At 37.5% G+C, this 23,604-nt stretch overlaps 2 protein-coding genes and 1 non-coding gene across 3 annotated transcripts; 2 read left to right on the forward strand and 1 right to left on the reverse strand.

Annotated features, from left to right (window-relative positions):
* Positions 1-3,421: 3,421 nt before the first annotated feature.
* LOC121767179 (CBL-interacting serine/threonine-protein kinase 17-like) lies at positions 3,422-6,795 on the reverse strand. Its single transcript, XM_042163393.1, has 11 exons — positions 6,199-6,795; positions 6,058-6,120; positions 5,336-5,407; positions 5,158-5,265; positions 4,986-5,066; positions 4,726-4,905; positions 4,421-4,645; positions 4,111-4,332; positions 3,958-4,020; positions 3,807-3,881; positions 3,422-3,696 (listed from the first exon to the last, which is right to left on the reverse strand). Exons 1-11 carry the CDS (start codon positions 6,409-6,411, stop codon positions 3,544-3,546), a joined length of 1,455 nt encoding a protein of 484 aa, XP_042019327.1. The 5' UTR covers positions 6,412-6,795; the 3' UTR covers positions 3,422-3,543.
* A 10,013-nt stretch (positions 6,796-16,808) lies between these two features.
* On the forward strand, positions 16,809-22,036 carry LOC121769339 (SWR1 complex bromodomain subunit bdf1-like). Its single transcript, XM_042166115.1, has 8 exons — positions 16,809-17,070; positions 17,158-17,786; positions 17,873-17,950; positions 18,375-18,612; positions 19,218-19,317; positions 20,098-20,239; positions 21,120-21,440; positions 21,564-22,036. Exons 2-8 carry the CDS (start codon positions 17,160-17,162, stop codon positions 21,771-21,773), a joined length of 1,716 nt encoding a protein of 571 aa, XP_042022049.1. The 5' UTR covers positions 16,809-17,070; positions 17,158-17,159; the 3' UTR covers positions 21,774-22,036.
* Positions 22,037-22,393: 357 nt separating this feature from the next.
* Positions 22,394-22,498, forward strand: LOC121769567. Its single transcript, XR_006043597.1, has one exon. It is a non-coding gene; the product is annotated as a small nucleolar RNA Z279/snoR105/snoR108 (small nucleolar RNA).
* Positions 22,499-23,604: the final 1,106 nt, after the last annotated feature.

A 23,604-nucleotide genomic window follows, 5' to 3' on the forward strand; every position in this document is an offset into this window, starting at 1 on the left:
TTAACAAATCCACAACTAACAAGGTGCAGTGCATATATTTATACTTCACTTGTGGAAAACTCCTATGAAATTGGACTTAAATAATAAATAATTCAACATTAACAAACGAAGTGGTTAGTGAGAATACATATATGAATGGTAAGTGGTTGCATGTGATTGTACTTAATTTCAAAATTTTGAGATTAATTAAGGAGAATATGTACATTAATATACATAAGTAAAGTAGTCGGTTGGGAAACCATAGAGACAGACTGGATAGCACAAACACAATTATAAAGAGTAAGCCCATCCGCAATGGGCGGACGATGGCAAGCCCGATGGCGCGCATCGTCCGCGCCATTCATCGTCCGCCCCCACTGTGGGTGTGTGGCATAGGCCGCGGACGATAGTCGCGGCCTATGCTTCGGGCGCGACTTAAACCGCGGACGATGGCCATCGTCCGCTCCATTGCGGACGTCGCGGACGATGGCCATCGTCCGCGACATCGTCCGCCCCATTGTGAAGGCCGCGGACGATGGCACGCGGTTTCGTTTTTTTATAAATAGCGTTCATTTGTAACATTTCATTTCACACGATTTCATCTTCGAAACTTACATTTACATAATTACTACGAAATGAATTCAAGCCCCAATAGCCCTACGTTTAGCGGAGAGGCGCATTGGCCGGGTACAGAACCCGGCGATTATCGTTCGTTCGGCGACAACACCCATTACGATCCCGATTTCAGTACGGAATCGTATGGGTTGTCTGATATAGAGTCGTTGCCGCACCGCCCAACCGCATCGGCCGATCCCGCCCCCTCAGCGACCGGTGCCGCCAAGGGGAAGGCGAAGCGGAACCGGCAGCGGGCGCAGAAGTTGCCGCCTCCCGGTGACTGCGATGAGTACGCCCCCGGCCGTACGAACTACACCGACGACGAAACTCTCACTTTGGCCCGGTGTTGGGTAGATATATCGGAAGATCCAATATTCGCCAACAACCAGAGACACACCGCGTACTGGGAGCGCATCGCGGACCTCTACAATTCGGTCAAGCCGCCGACCGCGTACAAGCGCAAGAGTGAGCAACTCCTCAAGCACTGGGATCAAATCAAGAAGCAAGTGAACTTGTACTCGGCGGAGTTCGAGAAGTGCGCGCGGTCACAGGGGAGCGGCGAGAGCGTGCACGACGTGCGCTCTAAAGCGATGTTGTCGTACCGGTCGATGTTCGGCGAGTTCAAGCACGAGGCCATCTGGGCGCTCTTGAGGGAGAAGCAGAAGTTCCAAGGTAGAATTCTGCACACTGGTGCGCCGAAGAGAACGAAGGTCACCGAAGCTGGTGACTACACGAGCAGCGGCAGCGGCACTAACCCGGTTGACCTCAACCGGACGTACGTGGATGAAGGGAGTTCCGGCACACCGGTGTCCTCCCGGCGTCCTCCCGGCATCAAGGCTGCGAAGGCCAAGGGAAAGGCTGCCGCCCCTGTTCCAGACCCGGATGAGCTCCCAACGCAGACGGCCACCGCGTTTGCGTCGTTAGCTACAGCGTCGATGGCAAGGACGATGTTGCAGACGCACAAGGCCCTCAAGAAGTGCACCGACCCCGAACAAGCCGAGTATCTCCGTGCATTACTCGATGAGTTGCGTAGGAAGTTGGGAATTGGCCCGACTTAGTTTTTTTCTTTTTTTAGTTGAATGGTGTAATTTTTTTTTATTAAAACTTCGCCGCTTGTTATTTAGTCGTTTTTTTTTCTCGTTACGTGTTATTTAAAAACAGTTAAATTAATTAAACAAAACAACAAAATGATGATGTGACGCGTCATAGGGTGCTCCACTACAGGTGGAGAAGGAGGAGGATAAAAATGCTGACGTGGCGCGCCTTAGGGCACCCCACTGTTGATGGTCTAATAGTTGGCCATTCCAATACATGCCAGCTTTTTTATAATTCGTAAATCAATAATTACTTAATAAGTAATCACTACTATTGATCAAAATCAAGTTTTTACTTTTTACTTTATGGAATAAAGGAATATATCTTGTGTGCTTTCTTTCTTTAAGTCGCTATCTCAACACCGTCAGGGAGAAGAAAGCAGGGGTTGCAAATTAAATTTAATTACTCCTAATTACTATTACACTAAATTGAATAAGACGACTTTTAATTATGCCATTTGTTTAAATGCTTATTTTAATTACTAGTATTGTGAACTGGGTGGCTATTAATTTATAGTTAATGGTGATCATATTTAAATTAAGTCTTGCGAAACAAACTGCCTACATATATATTAGTTCTATATTCTATATTATTACTATGATATAAATATGTGTATTTTAATATTATTCATCTTCGACTATTGCTTTAGCTCAAATTGCTTTAAGTATATGTTGAAAAAGAAAAGGCGTTACAATCTGTAAGAGAGGAAAAAAGTAATCAATGATTTTGGCCATTTTCGAAGTCAATATATAACTACTAAAGCCAAAAGAAGAATAAATAATGAATGACAAAGGACAAAGTGTTCTCCAATTCCTTGATCACTAATATTGATAATGGGTAATACTGGGTATGGTAATGACATATACCAATCCTAGTTCTAACATATACGAAAAAGTCAAAATTAAATGTTAAATTTTTAATAATGTCTCATGTGCATGTACTAAATAATAAAATGAAATTAATGCAAGCAGTTAGCTGTGGTGATCAGTGACAGTTTTGGCAAAATAATCAGTAGCAAAAGATAATCTTATTGATTATGAGGTGGATGTATCCAACAATATCAATGTTATGTTTTGTCTCTCATGATCAAAATCCAAAAACTAACCTGCCCTTCACGACTTTTTTTTCAATAATTAATTAAATCTTTATTGTGATTGTTAGATTGTCTTTTCATGAATTAATTAGTGGCTCCTAATGCAAACGTAACGACGTGCCCCAGTATTTAGACAGACAATTCCTTGATTGATTACTCATTAGTCTAGACACACAACACACAAGTGGGATCATGTACATGTATATATGTCATATATACCTCCACAAGTTATAACATAAGTAATCCACTAGTTTATTCGTAATGCTCCATTCGATTCCACGTTAATAGAGACATTTTTTTCATTTTGGGGTATTGGGTGGCAATAGTCATTTCTAATTTTGGCGAAAAATTAACGCATTTTCTTTTTCATACTCTATTATTTCTTCTACTTTATTCTCCCTTCAATTATTTACTTTATTCTATATCATACTACCATTTCTTAATTTTCTCTATTTATCACTCATTTTCCATGGAAATTTATTTTTTAATTTCAATTAATGTACTTTTCAATTATTTAAAGGGCTAAAAATGGAGCTAACTAATGTTGGGACTGAAATGACAAAAGCTGATATGGTAGCTAAAAAATGGGGTTGAAGCTGAATTTTTCGAGGCACATTGTGGATTCCTTAAGCATCAAAATGATAAACAAGTCCCAATTATCAAATTTTCTCCTGGGGTTTATAATACACGAATAAGACATGTTTATTCTGTACAAATTTTAGAAGATTTATGCAATACATACATTTTTTACAAGGAATAATTTAATCATGGGGGACAACCAAAGCAGCTTGTTGTATCTTGGTATCCCCTGTTTGTAGGCCACTCTGCCCTTGGCTTTCTGATACACCCAACTCATTAGATACTGTCACTTGGTTTTGTGATACACCCAACTCATTAGATAGTTTGGCACACAACTGCATATACAAATAAATACTCTTTCTGGTCAGGAAAAACTTGATATAGATATATAGGTAGTACTATATTATATCAATATTATCTTTTTATGATGAAGACAAGAACATACCTCTCTGTACACTGTTGAATCACCACAAGTTTTCCGCAGCTCGACCACATAAAAGGCTGGACTTATCTCGTAAACCTGTGACACATATATGAGTAGTACGTGAGAATAAGATAATGGAAAGTAACATCTCGTTCCACATGTATTTACTTACTTGTGTAGCTACTGAGAGACTTGCCGGTGCTTTTTGATCTTTGAGCTCTAGCGTGACTTTCAACTGTACGCACATATTTAAGCCAACGTGTTAGAGATTAGGGAAATTAGCAGTCTGATGAATAAAATTAATGTACAAGACATGGAAACTGACCTTTCCGTTTTTCTTCTGGACATGAAATCCCATCTGTGTAACTGTATGTTCAATTCTCTCGAGTAATTTTTTTGGACAGTGATTTGAGGTAAACCTGATTTTCCTCTCAGAAACAACCTCTTTCTCAAAGAAGCCAGAAAGGTCAAGGCAGGCGGACATTCCAATCAGCTGAAAGGCATTGATTAGATAAGGCGAGTCCGGATCCCTCTCTGCTTCTGGAGTCTGCACCATACATTGACATTGCAAAGCATGTTTTAAATCATCCTAGGTTGATCAATATATTAATTAGCATACGGGGCAAAGTTCGTACTGTATCATGTAGAGATGATAGTTTATCTTCTTCTGTGCAAGCACAATCTTCTTCTTCTTCTTCTTCATCAGGACCTAAAGGAGTATAGTCCTGTTTGAACCAATCATGATTCTTTATATCGTCCATGCTTATCCTGGTATTTGGGTTGGGATCAAGTATCCTCTTTATTAGGTTTTTGGCTCCTGAAGAAAGCCATTTCGGCATCTGAGCATCTCCCTTGAAAATCTGATTACAAATTTGGGAAAATCTTAGGCTCCAAACTAAAGGGAAATTGTTATGTATATCAATTTAAAGGGGACTGGTACCTTCTGATAAAGTACAGCCAGATTCCGGTCATCAAAGGGAAGGTGTCCTGTGAGTATAACATACAGGATGACTCCGCAAGACCATGTATCTGAAGTTGCACCATCGTACCCTTTGTTTGAGAGAATTTCAGGGGCAACATAATTTGGACTTCCGCAAGTTGTATGTAACAAACCATCAGCCTAATAATGTTAAATGGACAGTGTCAGTAACTGGGAGTGAGGAAACATGAAGAAGAAACAAGAGATGGACTTATGCATACCCTAAAGTGTTGAGGCAACGCACTAAGGCCAAAATCTGTGATCTTAATGACTCCACTTTGATCAATCAACACATTCTCTAGCTGCATTTGGAAATCAAAACAACATAATATTAATTTTTAAGTGTCTGCAGATATATATTAGATGATACAATATTTGAAATGCAGTCATTACTTTGAGATCTCTATGATATACGCCTTTGTTGTGACAGTAAGCAACACCGTCAATTAACTGTTGAAAAAGCTTCCTGCCTTGAGCTTCGGAATATTTTCCTCGCGATGCCTGTAAATTATTTGTTTAAGCCCCTTGGTAAACCAATTAAGTATGCATTGCTTCTGGAAAAACTACTTACAATTCTGTCAAAAAGTTCTCCACCATTCACATACTCAAGGACCATGTATATCTTCACCTTGCTTGCTAAGACCTGGTTGTTCATCAGTCAGTTAACACCTTTTTCAGCATTAGAATTCAATTCACATAAATAACATATATGAGCAACAAAGTAGGTTTCTAAACTTAATATTATCATGTTTAATTTTTATATCATGTTTAGGTTACACAGTACTTGAAGCATATACAGGTAAGGTTACTGGTTAACTCCATAATCCATATCAATGATTTGCGAACCAACTCAAAAAAATCTAGCTTACCTAACAACTTGCACACATTTATTTCATCATTCAGGCAACTAGTAGCCTAGTATTCAACATTATACAAGTCTGGAAATAAACAAATAATCCAAATTGATAAAGTGTGGGGGGGCATATAGACATTGATGAACATGATATGAGTGCATGTGAGGGTAAAACAAGAACCACAAGCTATGGAGAAGGCTCATGTGATTGTGATGGATGACAACGAGTTGTAGTAGTCCATACTCTACTCCACAAAACCATACCCACACGCATATCCATCCCATAATTGGTATCAGTATGGCCTCATAATTTCGTGTGACCCATGTGAACATTATTCAATTAATTATGCCAACAACCTTCACCTGTATAGCTATCTACCTACGTCACTTGACTCAGCTCAAAGCAACTGGACATGGTCGCCGGAGAATGAATCATTTACCTCATGTAACCTCACAACATTTGGATGCCTGAGGAGTTTCAATGTGCCAATCTCCCTCTTTATCTGCAACCACAACCGTTCAATTCAATAACTCGATTGCAGAAAATAAAAAAAAACGGAAAAATTAATGAATGCACATACCTGATCGGTGATGTTGAGGCCGGAGATTCTGTTCTTCTCCAAAACCTTGATTGCAAACGATTCACCGGATTCAACGTTTGTAGCGAATTTGACTTTTCCGAAGTTACCCTCTCCCAACGTCCTCCCCACAGCGTACTTCCCCAATCTCTTCCTCCCTATCGATCCTGATTCAGATTCAGACTCCAATCCTCTGGCTGCGTGCAGCAATACCATAATCAACGACGATCGCAACGATACGACGACGGATTGAGGCGTATAGATAGATAGATAGATATCGCTGCGGCTAAAATTGGTGGAGTTCAACTGCTATTTAACGCTACTTATATTAATTGTAGATACGATTCGCCACAAATCTTGCCACATATAATATACCCTATGCCTTTCCTATCAAAACAAATGCACATGATATGTTTGATTATTCAAAAGGGGGTTGCGTGGAGTGGAGAGGAGAGGAGAGACGCAGAAATGGTTGGGACGTTATTGGCCACACGACATCGTTTGGACCATTGTGGGGAAGCCATAAATTAGTGGACCTCACCGTCCAATTCCATCTTCTCCCTCCCCCAATCAACGCTGCTTCACCTCTGACTTTACTTTACAATTCAATATTACTCCGTTTTTCTGTTCTTGCTACACCTGGACACGTTTTCAGTTATTCCTCTCAAAAAATACTCCCTCCATTTCTACACAAAACTTTTCGGAGTTCATAAAAGGATGTTGAATGTGTTAAATAAATAGATAATCACAAAACTTTTCGGAGTTTATAAAAGGATGTTGAATGTGTTAAATAAATAGATAAAAAAGTAAGAAAGAGAAAAATCAAAGAGAATAAAGTAAGAGATAATAAAGTAATAAAGAAAAAAAAGTTACTATATAGGGAAATGACTCAACTATGATGAAACTTTCTAAAATGGAAAAATGATCCACCTATAGAGAAACAGGAGAGTACTATTGCATTCAAACGTGGGCTGCGTTTTTTCTTCCTTTTTTTAATGATAAAAATGTGCTGATTTCCCTTATCGTTTATAAATTAAATATATTATTGATAATTAAGCTACAAAGATAGGAAATTATACTTTTCAGAATACAAGTGTCACTCTTTTGGATAAGGGTTTAGGTTGCATTTTTTTACTGTTCTTCCAATATAACCGAGTAGTTGACAATTACCAATGTACTTAACGAAGAGGATATGTTCAATTCAGGGCTGATTTTCTTTCCGAATTTAACCAGAATTTCATTAAATTATTTTACTTATTGAGAAAAAGGAAATGATTTGTTTTTTTATGTGGAGTAATTGTGAGCGCGAACTTGATCATTAGAAAAAAAAAATACTACTAGTACTACAATTATATAAGTGAAAATTGGGAAAATGTATAAAATAAAATATCTAAGTAGTAAGGTAAGTCATTGGAATGTTATCGATATTTGATGTATAGATCTCATAATATCGTAATACAATATTGAATATTCATTTTCTTGGTATACGTTATATTCATATAGAAGATGGCATAATCCAATCTTACGTAATTATGTGAGGCGATCACGACATATATCATATATGCTTTCTAAAAATAATTGCATATTTTGAATTGAATAAAATAGGGCACTGCTTAAACTTGTTTGACGTTTTCGTTAAGGCCATCCACAACGCTGTTCCTATACCCTTCCTAAACCATTCCTTAAACTACTACTTGCGGGCTCCACTGTACTTTTTTACTCCATTCTTTAACTAAGGAACGGAACCTGCAACCCTCAGTTCCTTAACCGTTCCTTAACCGTTCCTTAAATTACTATTCATTCAATTTCATTTTTTATTTTTATTTCCAACTCAATTCTATTAAAACAAACACACTTTAATAAAAAACAAACACACTTTATTAAAAAACACACAACATTAAAACAAAGTTACAACTTAAACTTAAAAAAATAAAAAGCACACAATATTTGACGCATTTGTTCCGCCTCCCATCGTCGATCTTCTTCAAGTGATTGTTCCAATATTTGACGCATTTGTTCAAAATGATCCATTAGTTTGATTAAATTTGGGAGAAGAAAAACAGAATTGATTTGAGATGAAAATTGGGGTGGAAATAGAGAGGATTTGAGATGAATAGATGTGTGTTTGTGAGTGAAATGAGTATGAAATAGGAGTATTTATAGAGTAAATAAATTAAAAAAAAACAAAAAAATAAATAAATAACGGCAAAAAAAACGGTAACAATACCGTTGCAAAAAAAAAATTATTAAATTCGATTTTTTTTTAAAAAAATGAATTATTGCATCACCGTGACGACGCCCACTCGCGGGGCAGCGAGTGGGCGTCACGCGTCGAATGGGAGGCCGCCACGTCGCATCGGCGCGTGGCGGAACGTGTCGTGCCGCGTCTCGCGGGAATGGCACCCGGCACGGCACCGGCACGGAATAGCGACGACACGGGCGGCTGCAACGCGTGCCGCCGCGGTTCCGTTCCTCCGGAACGAAATAAGGCACCGCAACGGCACGCGTTGCGGGTGCTCTAATTACAAAAAGGGATATTGTTTGTTTTTCTTTTTTAGTTTTTTGGTCAAGTTGACAAATCTAATTATGACTGTGTCAGAAAATAGGAAAAATAATTATAGTCATAATAGAGCCAAAGCAAATAAAATTATTTTTATTTATTATTTCATGGGAATTTCTCTTATGCTAGCTTGATTAAGTGCAAACATGTCGCGGCGTCTTTTATGCAACTATGTGCATAGATTGTGTAAGTGGAAAAAATTAACATTTTTTTCAATTGCATATTTGAAAATAGTAGGGTTAATTTAGTAATTACAAAAATAATATAACTAATTATGAAATTGGTTTATATATGGGTTGGATTCACATGAGACTCAATTTAAGGTCATCATTTAAATGGCCCAAGAGACACCATCTTTTACATTGCCCAAGAGACGCCATCGTTGATTGTCCAATCTATCAGCCTCTTATGTGTTTAATCAAAATTCAATAGTTGCAACAAAATCTTATCTCTTTTTTTTACTTACTATTAGGGCAGTCAAATCGTACGGGTTGGGTCGTTATCGTGTCGACCCATTATCGACTCAACCCAATAAGGTCAAAACTCAACCCAAAATCATCGAATTCTTATCGAGTCCCAATCCAACGGGTTCATGTCGGATTCGTGCGTGTTATCGTGTACCCAAAAAAATGTCAACCCTCGGTTAATGATAGTCTGTTAGCTTGACACGACACGATAACGACTAAAACATGATGTTATTATACGATATAAACATGATATTACACGATAAAATAAAAAGTACCAAATTAAAATAATTATTTTCTTAATCAAGATAATAAAATTAAAGTATAGTAATATTAAATCTAAATAATTAAATTAAATAATTAAAAAAATAATTTTTAATAAAATCTAAGCATAATATTTTCTTAAAATTCATAAAAAATTATTTTTAATTAATTAAAATTAAAGTATAATATTTTTTAATTAATTAAAATTAAAGTATAATATTTTTTAATCAACAAAAATAACTAAAATTAAAGTTTAATAAATTTTTTATTAATAAAAAAGTAATTTTTTTTCTTAACGTATAACACTAACCCGACCCAACCCAATCTGTTATCTTCGGGTTTTTATTGGGTCGATCCTATAAAGACCTAAATCCTAAATGTGCGTGTTCGTATCGTGTTAATTTCGTGCGGGTACATATCGTATAAAAAATTGTCAGCCCTACTTACTTTAAGTTGGCTTCTTTTTTTTACTTTATTTGCTAATGTATTTGGTTCCATCCTACCCTATTTAAAATGGAGGTTCATGGAGCAAATCATTTAGTCACTCTCCCACCACTTAGTACACAGTGGCGCTTAAGCCATTCCCAATTCATATTTTTTTTATATTTTTTCTATTGAGATTTTTCTCAAAATTTTCGAAATGCATACGTAGCCCTTCCCAAACTAATGACACTTCAGACTAAATAAATAAAAGTTGGATGTTAAAAGGGGCTGAATTTGATTATTTAAACTTTAAAAAACAGTAATAATGGCTTCTCCTTTATTTGGAGAAGAAGACTATTTTAGAAGAAGAAGAGTAAGATAAAAAATTTAATAATATTATAATAATAATAATAATTTTTTACATAAAAAAACGTGTGTGAGATTTATTTCAGATATAGCTTGTAATTTCAAATATCCCAAGGATATTGCTTTTAAAAAATTTAATGACCTTTAAGGAGTGATTAATCATTCCATTAAGGGATTTTTTAAAATTAATTACTGAGCAAAGCCTCCTTTAAATTATACTACACTCTAACCGGCTAACCTATGTTGAAAATTTCACTAACTTGTTTCTTTACATTAAAAACTTATCTTTTACTACTAATTTTATAGGAAACTAAGATATAAATATGCAGGGGAGTGATAATTGCTAACTCATCATTTAATTACTAACTACAATTAATTTAAGATCATAGGATTTTAAAAAAACTTATGGTCTACAAATTACCACGTGTAATTTTTGTTTTTATTAATTAAATCAAAAAATATAAAAAAAAAACTACCAAATTAGGGTTTTGGATGAAAATGCCAATATAGTGTTTCGAAAATATCAACACAATGCTTTAAGAATGTCAACACAATGCTTTGAGAATATTAACATATAGTTTATATTGACATTGTACATGTATTATATTGACATATTTTATATATCATGTTGACATTTGTTGCTGTACGAAAAAAATGAATTTTTTTTAAAAAAAATTCAAATTTTGACATCGAAACATATGCAAGTGAGATCCCGTTATAATCCTTATGAAAATATCTTTAATTTGATATATGTTGTGTGAAAAAATAATTTAAATCGAGAAAGTTATATGCGGTTTAAAGTTATAGGATATTTTTCAAAAGTTAGTTACAACTCATTTGTTGTAAATTGACCTTAATACCCTTATTGACGTTTTTTATCGTATTGACATTCCGGAGCTAATGATTTAGGCCTTTAATTTGAATATATAATAGCTATTATTTAGTTGTAGTTAGCAATTAAGTATTGAGTTAGCAATATAATACTCCCCTAAATATGCATGGATATATTTTTGTTAAATACATGTTGGGCTGGTTTTTATGTGTATAAACTGTTTATGTATTTTTATACTTATATGATTATTATTTTATGATTCACTTTATTTTTTCATATCCTATCAAAAATGATCCTTTACCCCTTTAGGAAATAATTAAAATGTATAATTATATTTAATCTCTACTACTTTAAAATATCCAATAATATTTTTCCTCTTTTATTTTATTCATATTTCCTACTTTAAAATACTCAACAATATATTCTCTATGTTAATTCATTTTTACCTACTTTAAAATATTCAATAACCTTTAATTTATATTTAAACTCTTTAAAATGAAATTGCATAAAATCTCGAATCGTCCTAAGGGTTGTGTATCATGGGAGGAGTGTATATTATAGCCTCAGCTAGAAAAATTTTCTGCGTCCGCCACTGTTAGTCGTTTGGTTGATAGGTTTAAGCAAGTAAAGATAGTAATATTGCTCAAACAGTGTATTTTATGATGTTTGGTTTGCAATACCGAGAAAAGTGATGCCCGTGTTATTTAACTCATCAGCCCGTCTTGAATTGTGTGCTTTTCACTGTTTGAGTCAGTTAGAGTATCCACAATGGCGGCGAGCGGACCGGCTAGCCGATTCCCGGCGCTGGCCGGTCCGCTCGCCGAACCATTGCAGTAGGCGAGCGCCAAATCGGCGAGAAAAACGGCGAGCGCATGCCAATTCCCGGGTGCTGGCTGATGCGCTCGTCGATCGGCTGGCCGCCATTGCAGGCTCCCGATCGGCCAGTCGATTTTTTATTTTTTTTAATTTAATTTTCAAAACACTATATATACGCGATTTGCACGTCATTTTCATTCGCACCACTTGTTTTAACGAGTTTTCTCTTTATCTTAATTTCTGTACAAGAGCAACAACGCGAAATGGAGCACAACAACGAGTCTACTCCAGTGACGAGCGGGTCTCAAACTCCCACGGTACTCGTGGGAAGTGGATGGGGTCCGATGGCCGGGTACTACAACACGTACCCTTGGCAGCAGATGATGCCCGGGATGGCATCCGGGGGTAGTATGCCGGGATGGCAGTGGATGCAGGGCGGACCGGCGATGCCGGACGGGCAGGGGGTACCCGGGATGCAGATGATGTCGGGGTAGGCACCCGGGATACAAATGATGCCGGGGTGGCAGCCGGGGATGCAGGGGACGCCGGGGGCAACGTCTATCGCCCCAGTTTTAATTTTTTGATTGCTTCTTCGCACACATCGACCCCATCGGAGACGCAGTTCACTGGGTGTGATACTTTCTCCTTAGAGGAGTTGGGGATAGATCTCGGGGATGCGGACACTCCCGTTCAAACGGGGGGAGTATGGCGGGGTCGGGGCGCGCCAAAGAAGAAGAAGGGTAAGAGGGTGGTCGGCGAGTCGTCGCAGCCGGCTGATGACGAGAGCCCAGCACAGAGGAGGTGGACGGATGCGGAGAACGTCGCGTTGTCCAAGGCGTGGGTGAGTGTTTGCGATGATCCCCTCGCCTCGAACAATCAGAGGATCGTCAACTTGTGGGCTAAAATAGCAGCAACCTACAAGGCATTTTTCCCAGAGGGGAGGCCACGCAGCGGGGAGGAGTGCCAGAAGGGGTGGGACCGAATCAGGGTTGCGGTCTCCTGATTTTCGGGCTTGTACACCAACGCCCTCCGCATGCAGACCAGTGGCCAAACTGACGAGGACTGCAGGAGGATAGCGGAGAAAGCCTTCCCCGTGCTCGGGCTTTATAAGGAGTTCACCTACTGGAACTGCTATGAGGTGCTGATGGACTCCGAGAAGTTTCGGGCAGGTGTCGATACTGGCTGGCCGAAGAAACAACGACTGAACTATACCGGTGATTACAGCGGCGGCAGCAGCGGCGGTTCCCCCAACCTCCCCGAGGATGTTCAGGAGTTCTCGTCCCCTCCCGCGTTTACTCGCCGCACTCGCCCGGTTGGTCAAAGGCGGGCGCAACGGGGCTTGCCAGAGGTCCCAGGAGGTCCAGTCGGCATCCCCCTGTTGGCAAGTCGACAACCGATCTCGCCTTCTTCGCGCGTCAACAAACGCGGGCTCAGATGTACAAGATCTTAGCTGACTGGAAGACGACAACTGACCCCGAGAAGAAGAGTTTTCTTCACTCAATGCTCGTGAGTATGCGGGCCGAGTTGAATGCCGCCGCGGCACAGTTGGGGGGCTCATACGCGGGCTCAGATGCCTCAGATTTGGGGGGTCCTGGATAGCGGCAGCAGCGGCGACGGCGACTACGAGGAGTGAGGCGGAGGCGGGGGGCTCGTGTGTGGAGGATGAGTTTTTTTTAAATTAATGTAATTTTTTTAAATAATGTACTTTTTTTAATTAATGTACTTTTTAAAATTTTAATATTATTATTGAATTTTTCTGTATCTGTGTCGTAAATTTAATTCCGTATTTTGTGTGATTGTTAATTATTTGTTTTTTATAATTTTGTTTATTGTGGCTAGGTTATGACTGACCTATTGCTTGTCCAGTTGCTTGTCCTGATGATGTGGGAGGATGAGTTTTTAGTGTTGATGATGTGGCGGGTGGAGTTTGTGGCTAGGCTATGGCTGGGCTATCTCTATTGGAGATGCTCTTAACTATCTTCCACCTCCCCCTACGATAAAGCAAGATAGAGGGAATTAAATTTTCTCTCTCCATTATACTCTTCTTCCCTCTCTCTCCTCTGATTGAACTGCATTATATCCTCTTCTTCCCTCTCTTCTTCCCTCTCTCTCCATTATATCCTTCTTCCCCCATCTCTCTCTAATTGAGCTGCCCTTCTATTTCCTTATTCCACTCTCCTCTCTAGCCCTCCAGCCCTTCCCTCTCTACTTCATGGGATGAAGAAATATAAGAAAGGAGAAATTGAAAGCTTGTGGAGAGTATATTGATATGAGCTTGGCTGAAAAAAGTAATGGTAGTTTCAAGTTTATAAAATTCTTTTGGAGACGGCGATAGGGGTGTCGGTTTCAATGGTGGTGTGTGAACATAGGTGGCTGGCATGGGGCCGTCTCTGTGGCGTTTCTGTGGTGTGCCTCTTTCCATCGAAAAGAAGGCACACCATCGATTGTGTGCCGGGAGAGGAGAAAGAGCACCGCCACAAAAGGATATTAGACTTTAGTTATTCTTGCTTGAAAAGTTTTGACATAAATAAATCTTTCATTAATGATAATTGATCTAAAATAATAACTTTGATAATTTAACAAAAAATATACACACAACATTTTGATAAAAAAAAATTACTCGGATGTGCATTTTTGTCATTTAACATCTTATTATGTGTGAAGTATCCATTTAACCAAACAACAATATAAACCACTATATTACTTTCCAGCTCGAAAATGCTATCTCAACTTAACTATCTTGTTATATCCTATCTGAAAAATCAAACGACTCCGCCTTGTTTGCAAGGGCTGGAGGTTGAGAGGAGAAAAACAGCTACATAGTCAGTAGGAGAAGAATAATAACGAAATAAAATAAATGGGCCATAAATGATCAAATTGGGCTAAGTCCATCCATAACACCCTTTCACTAAATCCATCCATTCACTGCATCATCGTGGCCCATGAATTGATCGATTAGTCGATTAACTGAGTGAAACCACGAGTTTAATATTTTCTGATATTTATTCATTCGTCCCTTTAAAATAGACATTTTGGGGAGACACGAGACTTATAGGAGTACTTAATTGGCATAGTAGCGAGATAGAAATAAAAAAGTGATTGAAGTATTTTTCGTAGAGAATGAGACCCACCATATTAGAGATAAAAAAAGTTATCCAAAATATAAGTGAATTATTTTCAAGAGACGGACAAAAATAAAAATAGTGTCCATAAATAGAGAGAATATTTTTTTGGTGACAGTTTACTTGGAAATTGTTGAAGACGGAAATTCATATTGTGCACGCTGAAGATATAAATTATTAAAGTGCAAAATAGTAAGTTCATAATCACTTACTTTTTTATTTTTAACAAATACCTAAAAAATAATTAGGAGTCACTCATAGTCAAGATAGACAAAGAAATGAAAAAACAATGAGAGGATGAAGTCATGGTGAACAAGACGTACACGTCGATTGAACACCAACGACATTGAATTATTTTACTCCTTTTGAAGCTTGCAAGGGGCGAGCTATGAGTACTAAGGCTATCCACAATGGCGCCTAGCGCACCGCCTAGTCGAGCGCCGGCGCTAGGCGGTCGCTAGGCGAACCATTGCAGCCTCCGAAAATCGCCGAGCGGTTTTTCGGAATTAAAAATCGCCTAGCGCTAGGCGGTCGACGGGCGCTGGGCGATCCGCTCGGCGCCATTGCAGCGTCGGGATTGCCCAGCGCATCGCCCAACTTTTTTTTTTTTTTTTTTTAAATTTTCCCGACACTATATATAAGCGATTTGGGCGCGGAGGACTGCTCGGAGTTATTTTTTTTATTTATATAATTTTGTAAATTGTACTTTTTTTAATGTAATTTTTATTATTAATGTACTTTTTTAAAATTTTAGTACTTTTTTTAATTTATTGTACTTTTTTAATTTTTTGTATTTTTTTTAAAGTAAAATAGTATTATTAATGTTTCTCGTATATGTCTCGTAAATTAAATTCCGTATATTGTGTTATTTAGTGATGTGGCTATTGATGTGGCTGGGCTATTTATGATATGGCTGGGCTATGACTGAGCTATTTCTGATGTGGCAGGAGGATTTTTAGTATTGATGACGTGGCAGGAGGAGTTTGTGGCTGGGCTATTGCTGGGCTATTGACACTGTGGACACAGCAAGAGTAAGAAATTTGGCGACAAGTCTAGGGCAGAGAGGCATAATCTTGATTCCGTGAATTCTGAAATTGTAATAACATAATAAACTATGATCGGGTTATGATAGTGTGCAGGTATGGCTACTTGCTAAAAGAAATACACGAGTGATTTCAGTTATATATAATACGTTATCGATTACCAATTGCATCCAACACCAAACCAAAACCAATAATTTTGGATCGATAACCGTCTAAATTTGAACTATTTATACCAAACTCAAACTCAAACTCATTTTTGAGTATGTCACACCAAAAAGTAGTTTTACTCCAACCATTTACACCAAATTCAAGATTTACACCATTTTTGAGTTTTTGTCTCACAAAATATTTGCAGTAACATCATATTTGGTGTTGTTTCAAAAAAAACACTAAAAATGTGTTTGAGTTTGGTGTATGATTGGAGAAGATTTCTACACAAAAACTTATTTTTGGATGTGGTTGGAGATGGTCTAAATTATCGGTTATCCTATAATCACTTAACCTAATTATCAACCCTATCAATTATCATACTAGTATTATATTATCAACCCTATCAATTATCATACTAGTATTATTGCAAATTTAGAAAGTATTTGGGGGCAGTAAACATAAATATATGAATTTATTAGGGCTAAATTGTCAAAACCCAGGTAGTTTCCGGGGTGATATCGTGAATTTAGGATTCTGTATGCCTTTGTAAATCACATATACGCAAATAAAATCATAAAACCCTTTTCCCCCAATATTTTCAATTTCCGACCGACGAGAGGGAAATTTTTTTCAAAAAAAATCATGTAAGCCAATAGAGAGCCAACAAAGAGCACGGAGCGTTGGCAGAATTGAGATTTTGGAAGGGAGATTGAGGTAGCAGTCTTCCGGTAGAAGGGAATCCGGTGAAGCTTCAGCGTCTTCGATCAGAATTTGGGCGTAAAAAGGCCCTGCAATCAGCTTCACGGCAAAATCCCCCTTTGTGTCGATTACTAGAGTAATTCTAACATTTCCATATTTTCTTTGATTTTAATTTAATTTTACCAAAAAAAAGTTTGTTTGAAATTTTTGTTCTTGGATTCAGTAATGAAGCGAAGGCGTGGAAGCAAGAAAGGAAGACAAAAGAAGCCGAAGTTGGCTAGCACAGACGAAGCGGCGCCAGCTGCTGCTGTTAGTGTAAATACAGATGAGAATTCTGGCGTGGATGAGTTTGAGAATGAAGATGTTGACTCTGGAATGGATGCCGAGACTGAGAGGACGCCTTCTCCTCCGAGAGCGTCTCAGCCGGAAACTATTGCTAATCCTGACACTGTAGCCCGACCAAATAGTAGTAATATTTTTGGGAAAGCAGTGTACACTCGTGTGAAGGTGAAGATCAAGACTTCCAAGACTCTGCGAGCCTCCTCGGATGCTCCGAGTCTGAGTGATACGGATAAGAGTAGCCACCAAGTAGGTTCGGAGAAGCAGCTTCCTAGTGAGAAGGTGGAGGACAGTGGCAACTCTCTGTCTGAGACAAATGGAGGAATTTCTGGGAATACAACGCAGAAGCCGACCAGTGTGAAGATTAAATCATCTAGGGGATTAGGTTCTTCGAGTATGAGTCCATGTAGCAATACTGAACCGCTTAAGGGAGATATGGTAGAGAAGAAAGATGCCAAATTGCTTCACAAGGAGTCTAAACACAATGAGCAAGAGCTTATAACTGCATTGGAGGTAACATTACTATGAGTTGAAGTTGAGTTGGTTTCGTGCAAGATGCTGTAATCGTAATATTTGCCTTTTTACTTTTTTCCCCATAGGTTATAAGAAAGATAATGAAAATGGATGCAGCTGAGCCCTTCAACGTCCCTGTAAATCCTGTTGCGCTCGGTATCCCAGTAAGTGCAGTTTCTTTATGGATTTGCATTGCTTTATTATGGAACCTTGCCATGTATGTTTCAGATTTAGTTATTTATGAGTATCAGTTTATGAGAGAGATATGGGAACTGGGAAACTTGAGTAGTCACTTATTTGAATGTGGGGATTCTAATATGCGGTTCAAATCCTTTTAAAAAAGTAAAAATAAGTTTTGGTTCTTTGCCCACCCCGCCACTCATTGTTGCTTCCTGAATAGTTGTCCAGAGATACTTCACATTCTGATTTTGAATTCCCTTACACTCCAGCTTTTGATTTTAGCATGTTCAATATTATTGTAATAGCATTGTGAAATTTCCCAAGCATGTATAACTCATTAGTTGATGTACCTTTATATCAAATGCGATCCACAATTAAATAGCTCATTCTTGTGTGCAATGGATACAGGACTATTTTGATGTCATCACTACACCTATGGATTTTGGGACAATATGCAGTAACCTTGAAAAAGGTGTGAAGTACAAGACTGCTGAGGATGTTTTCATAGACGTGCAGTATATATGGGATAACTGTTACAGATACAATAACAAAGGTGATTACATTGTGGAGCTTATGAAGCGGGTCAAAAAAGCCTTCACCAAGTATTGGGCGGCAGCTGGTTTGTTCAGCGAACAGCCTCAAGAAAGTAATTCTAATGCTTCTCCTTATTCCCTTCATTACCTTTTTAGTTTGTGTTGTAGAACGGGTCATATTTCGTTGCTTTATATATTGACTATATAACATTGGGAAAATGGCGCATATAGCCCCTGGCCTAACAATTCAGTTGTAAATTGAAATTGGCACCTTCATTCACCCATATAATTTTTCTTGCACAATACTGGGCATTGGGTCTGTGGCCATTTTGAACCTTTTCCCTATGATACTTCCTGCAATTAAACATTGGCAGAGTCATGCTCTTAAATATGAAAGTAAAAATTAATCATAATGGTCCTTTAAAGTTGAATGTCTATAGGTTAACATGTCTTGTTTAAGCTCCTTAAACCTTGGGAATCTAGAAATTCTTCTAGCTATGGAACAAGCCGAACACCAAACGGTATTACTAAGTAAAGCTGTTGTATTCTTCTAACATGTCTTGTTTAAGCTCCTTAAAAGTTGCACTAGAAAGACTGAATTTCATGATAAAAAAGCTAGAAAATTACACCTCAGGTCAATGACTTCTGCTCTTTGAAGGTTTCAGTTACTTCTAAAACTCAACTTGTTTGTTACTTGGTCCCCTCCCCCATTCTATAGGTCCTGAAAGCAATCCAGTAAAGGATCTAACTCCTTCAAGTGACGGGAATACACCAGTGAATGGTGGTGCTCCAACCTCTTCAGGCAAAAAGTTCCACGGGTATGATACTGCAAGTTTTGGTACTTCATTTTATCCCTTCCCTGAAATATTAGCAAATTAAATTGGGGGAATAACTTTAATAGATCTTTGTCATCTCCTCTATCGATTTTTTTCCCCTTCTTTAAATAGGTGTAATCAAATTAGATAAGTGTTTATCCTACAAGTGTCTAATATTTGTTTCTCTGTATGGGTGTCCAGTCAGCTTGTTCTTTATTTAGATCCTTGTTAATCGAATTCCTTCCACTTCTTTCCTTAAAAATTGAGTTAGCTTGCTGCTTGATGCAGATTGGTCAATTGTTACAGTTGTCCTGAAACATTCTAGCATGTGAATCTGTTCTCTAGGATCTTTATTTAAATCACTGCTTGTGGCAGATTAATTGTCAACTGGTTAGGAAATAAGTATGTATAGGGAAATAAGAGACATCGGACTTTGAGATGAAAGGAAGTTCTGGGTGCAAGCAACATCCTGGTGCATAGGGTAGGAACAGGATGCAGTAAGATAATGTGGGCATTAACAACTTTGATGTTCATAACTTATAACACATGATAAGTACTTCATATCAGAGAACTGTTTGGTAAAATGAAAACATGTACCAGATGCTTCCTGAATCATATCCAAGATCAATTGTAGTCAACACGGTTCCCTTTCTTTCTTCTTGGCTACTTTGTTCTTAGTGTAATTTAAAGGGTTAAAGAGAGTCCTTATGGACAAGTCTTGACTTTTCTTGGTCTTATGAGAAATTTCATTCTCTTACTTAAGTTTTTTTACATAATTTGCAGGCTTAAGAAGCACAAAGAAGGTTGTCAGTGTGCTATTTGTGTAATGATGCGACGCAGGCAGGAGCGAGAAGAAATTGCTCGCCTTGTGGGAGGACACACTGATGTTAGTGATGACTCATTTGGTGAAGATATCAAGCGAGAGGTATTTTCACTAGGTGACTTAATTCTTATCTGTTCTATTTAGCCGTTTAGTTGGAGAAATCATAAAAATTAACAACTTATCTTTCAAATCAGAAAAAAAATTGTTAGGCTATGCTCTTTGGCTATATATGCTTTTGGAAGATTGATTATGAAGGAAAATAATGCTTGATTTTGTTTCACTGGGGAGCAAGTAACAGCAGATGCCAAATCAGTGTCTTTTTAAACTAATTTATGAGTATATACTTCAACATTATATTTGTTTACATCAAAAGAGCCACTAATAATATGGAGTACTACAAATTAAATCTTATCTTGTTACTAAGGGAGAAGAGTATACATTAGAGTATAATATGTTCATTAGAGAAGCCATAGTTGCAGAGTCTTTGAATGCAATCCCTAGTTTTCAAGTTCCCAGTAATTGTTATTATTGTTTGCTCTAAACTATTGACTTTCATTATCCTTGGCGAAACACATTTTCAATATATGCTTTGACATGTCTAATATTTATAGTAAGCCTAGATTTGACATTTATAGCAACTCTTCAATTAATTTATTATAACATGATTACGCTTTGTTGCTTTTCTTCAAGGTCCGTGGTTGAAATAATAATTTTGGGGGAATATAAAAAATTTACCCAAAACCACTACCTTAACACCAATTTACAAACTGAAAATGACTTTTAAAATTCACAAATATAACACAACCTTTTGACTTGATGTGAATTGAACATGTTTTTTTCCTTCTTTTTGGGCAATCAAAGTGAACATGTTTTTTCACCCTCGGCCTGCTAGTTTGTTTTGGATCCAACAAAAATAGAGTTGGAGAGATTTGATACTTCTTTATAGATCTTTTGCTAACTAGTTTTTGTCATGTTTGTGTAGAGGTTTTCTCATGGAGAAAGTCCATTTGGCGAGTATGCTTTGTCAGATGGAGAGGACTCTCCTGAAACGGAAAAGAAAGGTCAAGAACTGAAAGTGGGACATCTAAGAGATTTCTACATTCAGCAGAATGAGGGTGGTATTATAGCTTCAGGAAAACGAGAAGGTTCTCAGGATTTGCTGTCATCTCATAGATCTGGAGATGATAATGATATGCATCATCACACACCACAAATAGGATCAGGTGGCAATGTGTCAAACGACTCTCAAATAGAGCCCAAAGATGGAAATGGAAGTGCTGCAACTGACCAACAGAGGCCTAAGGTTTTCAACTTATCTAATCTTTCTACTCAGTTATATGCTATTGTTTTTGGAGGGGTCAAGGGAAGGACATGGAGAAATAAAGTGTTCATTTAAGTAATGAGTTTTACTGTTTGGTGACTGCAGGATTCACTGGATAAAAACCAGAGAGCTAAAATGTTAGAGAATCTTCGTTATCTAGAGAATCCTATGCTCTTGGAATTATACGGAACGCTCTTTACAGATAATTCCCAGTCTTTGTGGAGTGGACCTCATTCATTGGTTGGTCAGAAGCAGGAGCGCTCCAACCGCCGCAGTTCCTTCTGCTCAGCTATTTCTGCGTTTATGAAGAAATAGCTACCGGGTAGCTCATTTTTTATCCTGGGGCGTTTAGCAATAGCCGAAGAAGAATCATAGAGTTGAGATGAAAATTAGGAGTCGGCTTACTGATCCCGATCCTTTAACTTGTACTTTGATAATCTAGAAGAAAAATGAAGTTGAATTTTTCTCGTTCAAGGAAGTTTCGAATGTAAAGGCTTGCATCTGATTACATCTGCTGTATTGGTGTAAGAGTAATATCTAGATTGCTATATGAATCATGATACCTACCTTTTCGTTTACTGCTTAACGAATTAGATCAAAATTTTAGAAACTAATTTAAACTGACTTAACCCAAACAACATATAAGAACCGAAAATTAAATAAAAGAAGGAAGAATGAGTAGAACATGATACATTACATATACACATGTTTGATCTCTTTGAGCAAACAGAGTGTGAAGAAGAAGAAGCATTATATAATCAAAATTCAAGTATTCCTTATCCATCAATTTATTTCTAAATAAAAAAAAGAGAGATTTAATTGGGGTGAGATGATCCCACATCGAAAGTGGAAGAGGGAGATGGGGTGATTGCATTGATTATAAAATGGGATTAAAACAGTTAAGAAAGGCATGATCCTTCAGGCAAGTTTTGAAGGGGATGTGATGAGTGGTCAAAGCTCGCATAAAAAAATGCGAGATGGGTGTCTGCTCCGCCTGTTTTACGACAATTAGGCGCTCTCATCTAAACCAATCTGATCCCTCTTGCCGTGCTGTCTTTTTTTTTTCTTCTAAAAAATATGTATTTTTTTACTAAATTAAGAATACAACTTAATTAAAATATGATTTAAATTAATTTATCCCTTTGAGGATCTTGTAATAATTAAACTTTGTCCCTCCACTGAAACAAAACCGGAGATGATGAAATTTTATGGGGCAAGTGACAAATTGACAAACAAAAACGTATCTTTGGGGGAATTTTACAGATCCATTTTCTTAGATATTATTGGTGGAAATCAGTTGTAGATGATCGGTTGTAGATGCTTTTGTTTAATAAAATCAAGAGATAAGTGGTTGGCAATTACTGTACTACCAAAATATGGAAATGCAACTTCTTATGGTAAACAAGAAGACGAGTTAAAGGAATCGCCTTGAATTCATAATGATATCACGATGAACTTCACCGTAGGGAAAGAATTATTGTGTTTCATAAAAAACAAAACACTACCATTGTGAGTAGCGTTAACAGAATCAAACAAAATAAATAGGGAAAGGGAGAATGAAAGACCTCAGTGGGAGGAAATTGTTCTTGGAGAGGCAAGCTTGAATATTGCAGGCCTCTTTCTTACATGGCTCTTTGCTTGCTTGCGTCATCTTCTCTACCTCCTCTTCTATCCTTTTTTTTACCAAATTTCCAGATACGACTGCGACTTTTCGCGATCGCGAGTGAAGTGTATGTAAATCGGTACATGAGTTAGTTATTTAATCCTATTCCGTTTATAAAAAATAATATTGATAATGAATTACACGATTGTTAAATTTGAAAAAGAAAATATCCTTTAATGTTAAATAGATATAAAACTCATATACTGAGGATAATAAGGATGGATCAGTATAAGTTTTAATAAGTAGATGTATTATTAGGATAGTAAATTATGACAATTTTTTTAAATTATTAATTTTGTTGGCAAATCAAGTGAGATAACTTGCCAGTGTCCTTTCACCCTTAGAGTCACAACATCCTTTCAATCACCTGTATATTTAAGAAAAACAAATATTTTCTTACTAAATATTGTATAATAAAGTCAAATTAAGCTCGAAATCATGTTACGGTTTGACATAAAATTTGTAGTATATCACTTCATTCTT

The sequence above is a fragment of the Salvia splendens genome, chromosome 15 (genome assembly GCF_004379255.2).
Source record: "Salvia splendens isolate huo1 chromosome 15, SspV2, whole genome shotgun sequence".
NCBI lineage: Eukaryota > Viridiplantae > Streptophyta > Magnoliopsida > Lamiales > Lamiaceae > Salvia > Salvia splendens.

Excerpts from the sequence above, each read along its gene's own strand:
- LOC121767179 (XM_042163393.1), bottom strand. The coding sequence starts at position 6,411 with ATGGTATTGCTGCACGCAGCCAGAGGATTGGAGTCTGAATCTGAATCA. Across the intron at positions 4,646-4,725 it reads TGGCTGTACTTTATCAGAAG|ATTTTCAAGGGAGATGCTCA; the intron begins GTACCAGTCCCC and ends ATTTGTAATCAG. Across the intron at positions 4,021-4,110 it reads TCCAGAAGAAAAACGGAAAG|TTGAAAGTCACGCTAGAGCT; the intron begins GTCAGTTTCCAT and ends ATGTGCGTACAG.
- LOC121769339 (XM_042166115.1), top strand. The coding sequence starts at position 17,160 with ATGAAGCGAAGGCGTGGAAGCAAGAAAGGAAGACAAAAGAAGCCGAAG. Across the intron at positions 20,240-21,119 it reads GTGAAGATATCAAGCGAGAG|AGGTTTTCTCATGGAGAAAG; the intron begins GTATTTTCACTA and ends ATGTTTGTGTAG. Across the intron at positions 21,441-21,563 it reads CTGACCAACAGAGGCCTAAG|GATTCACTGGATAAAAACCA; the intron begins GTTTTCAACTTA and ends TGGTGACTGCAG.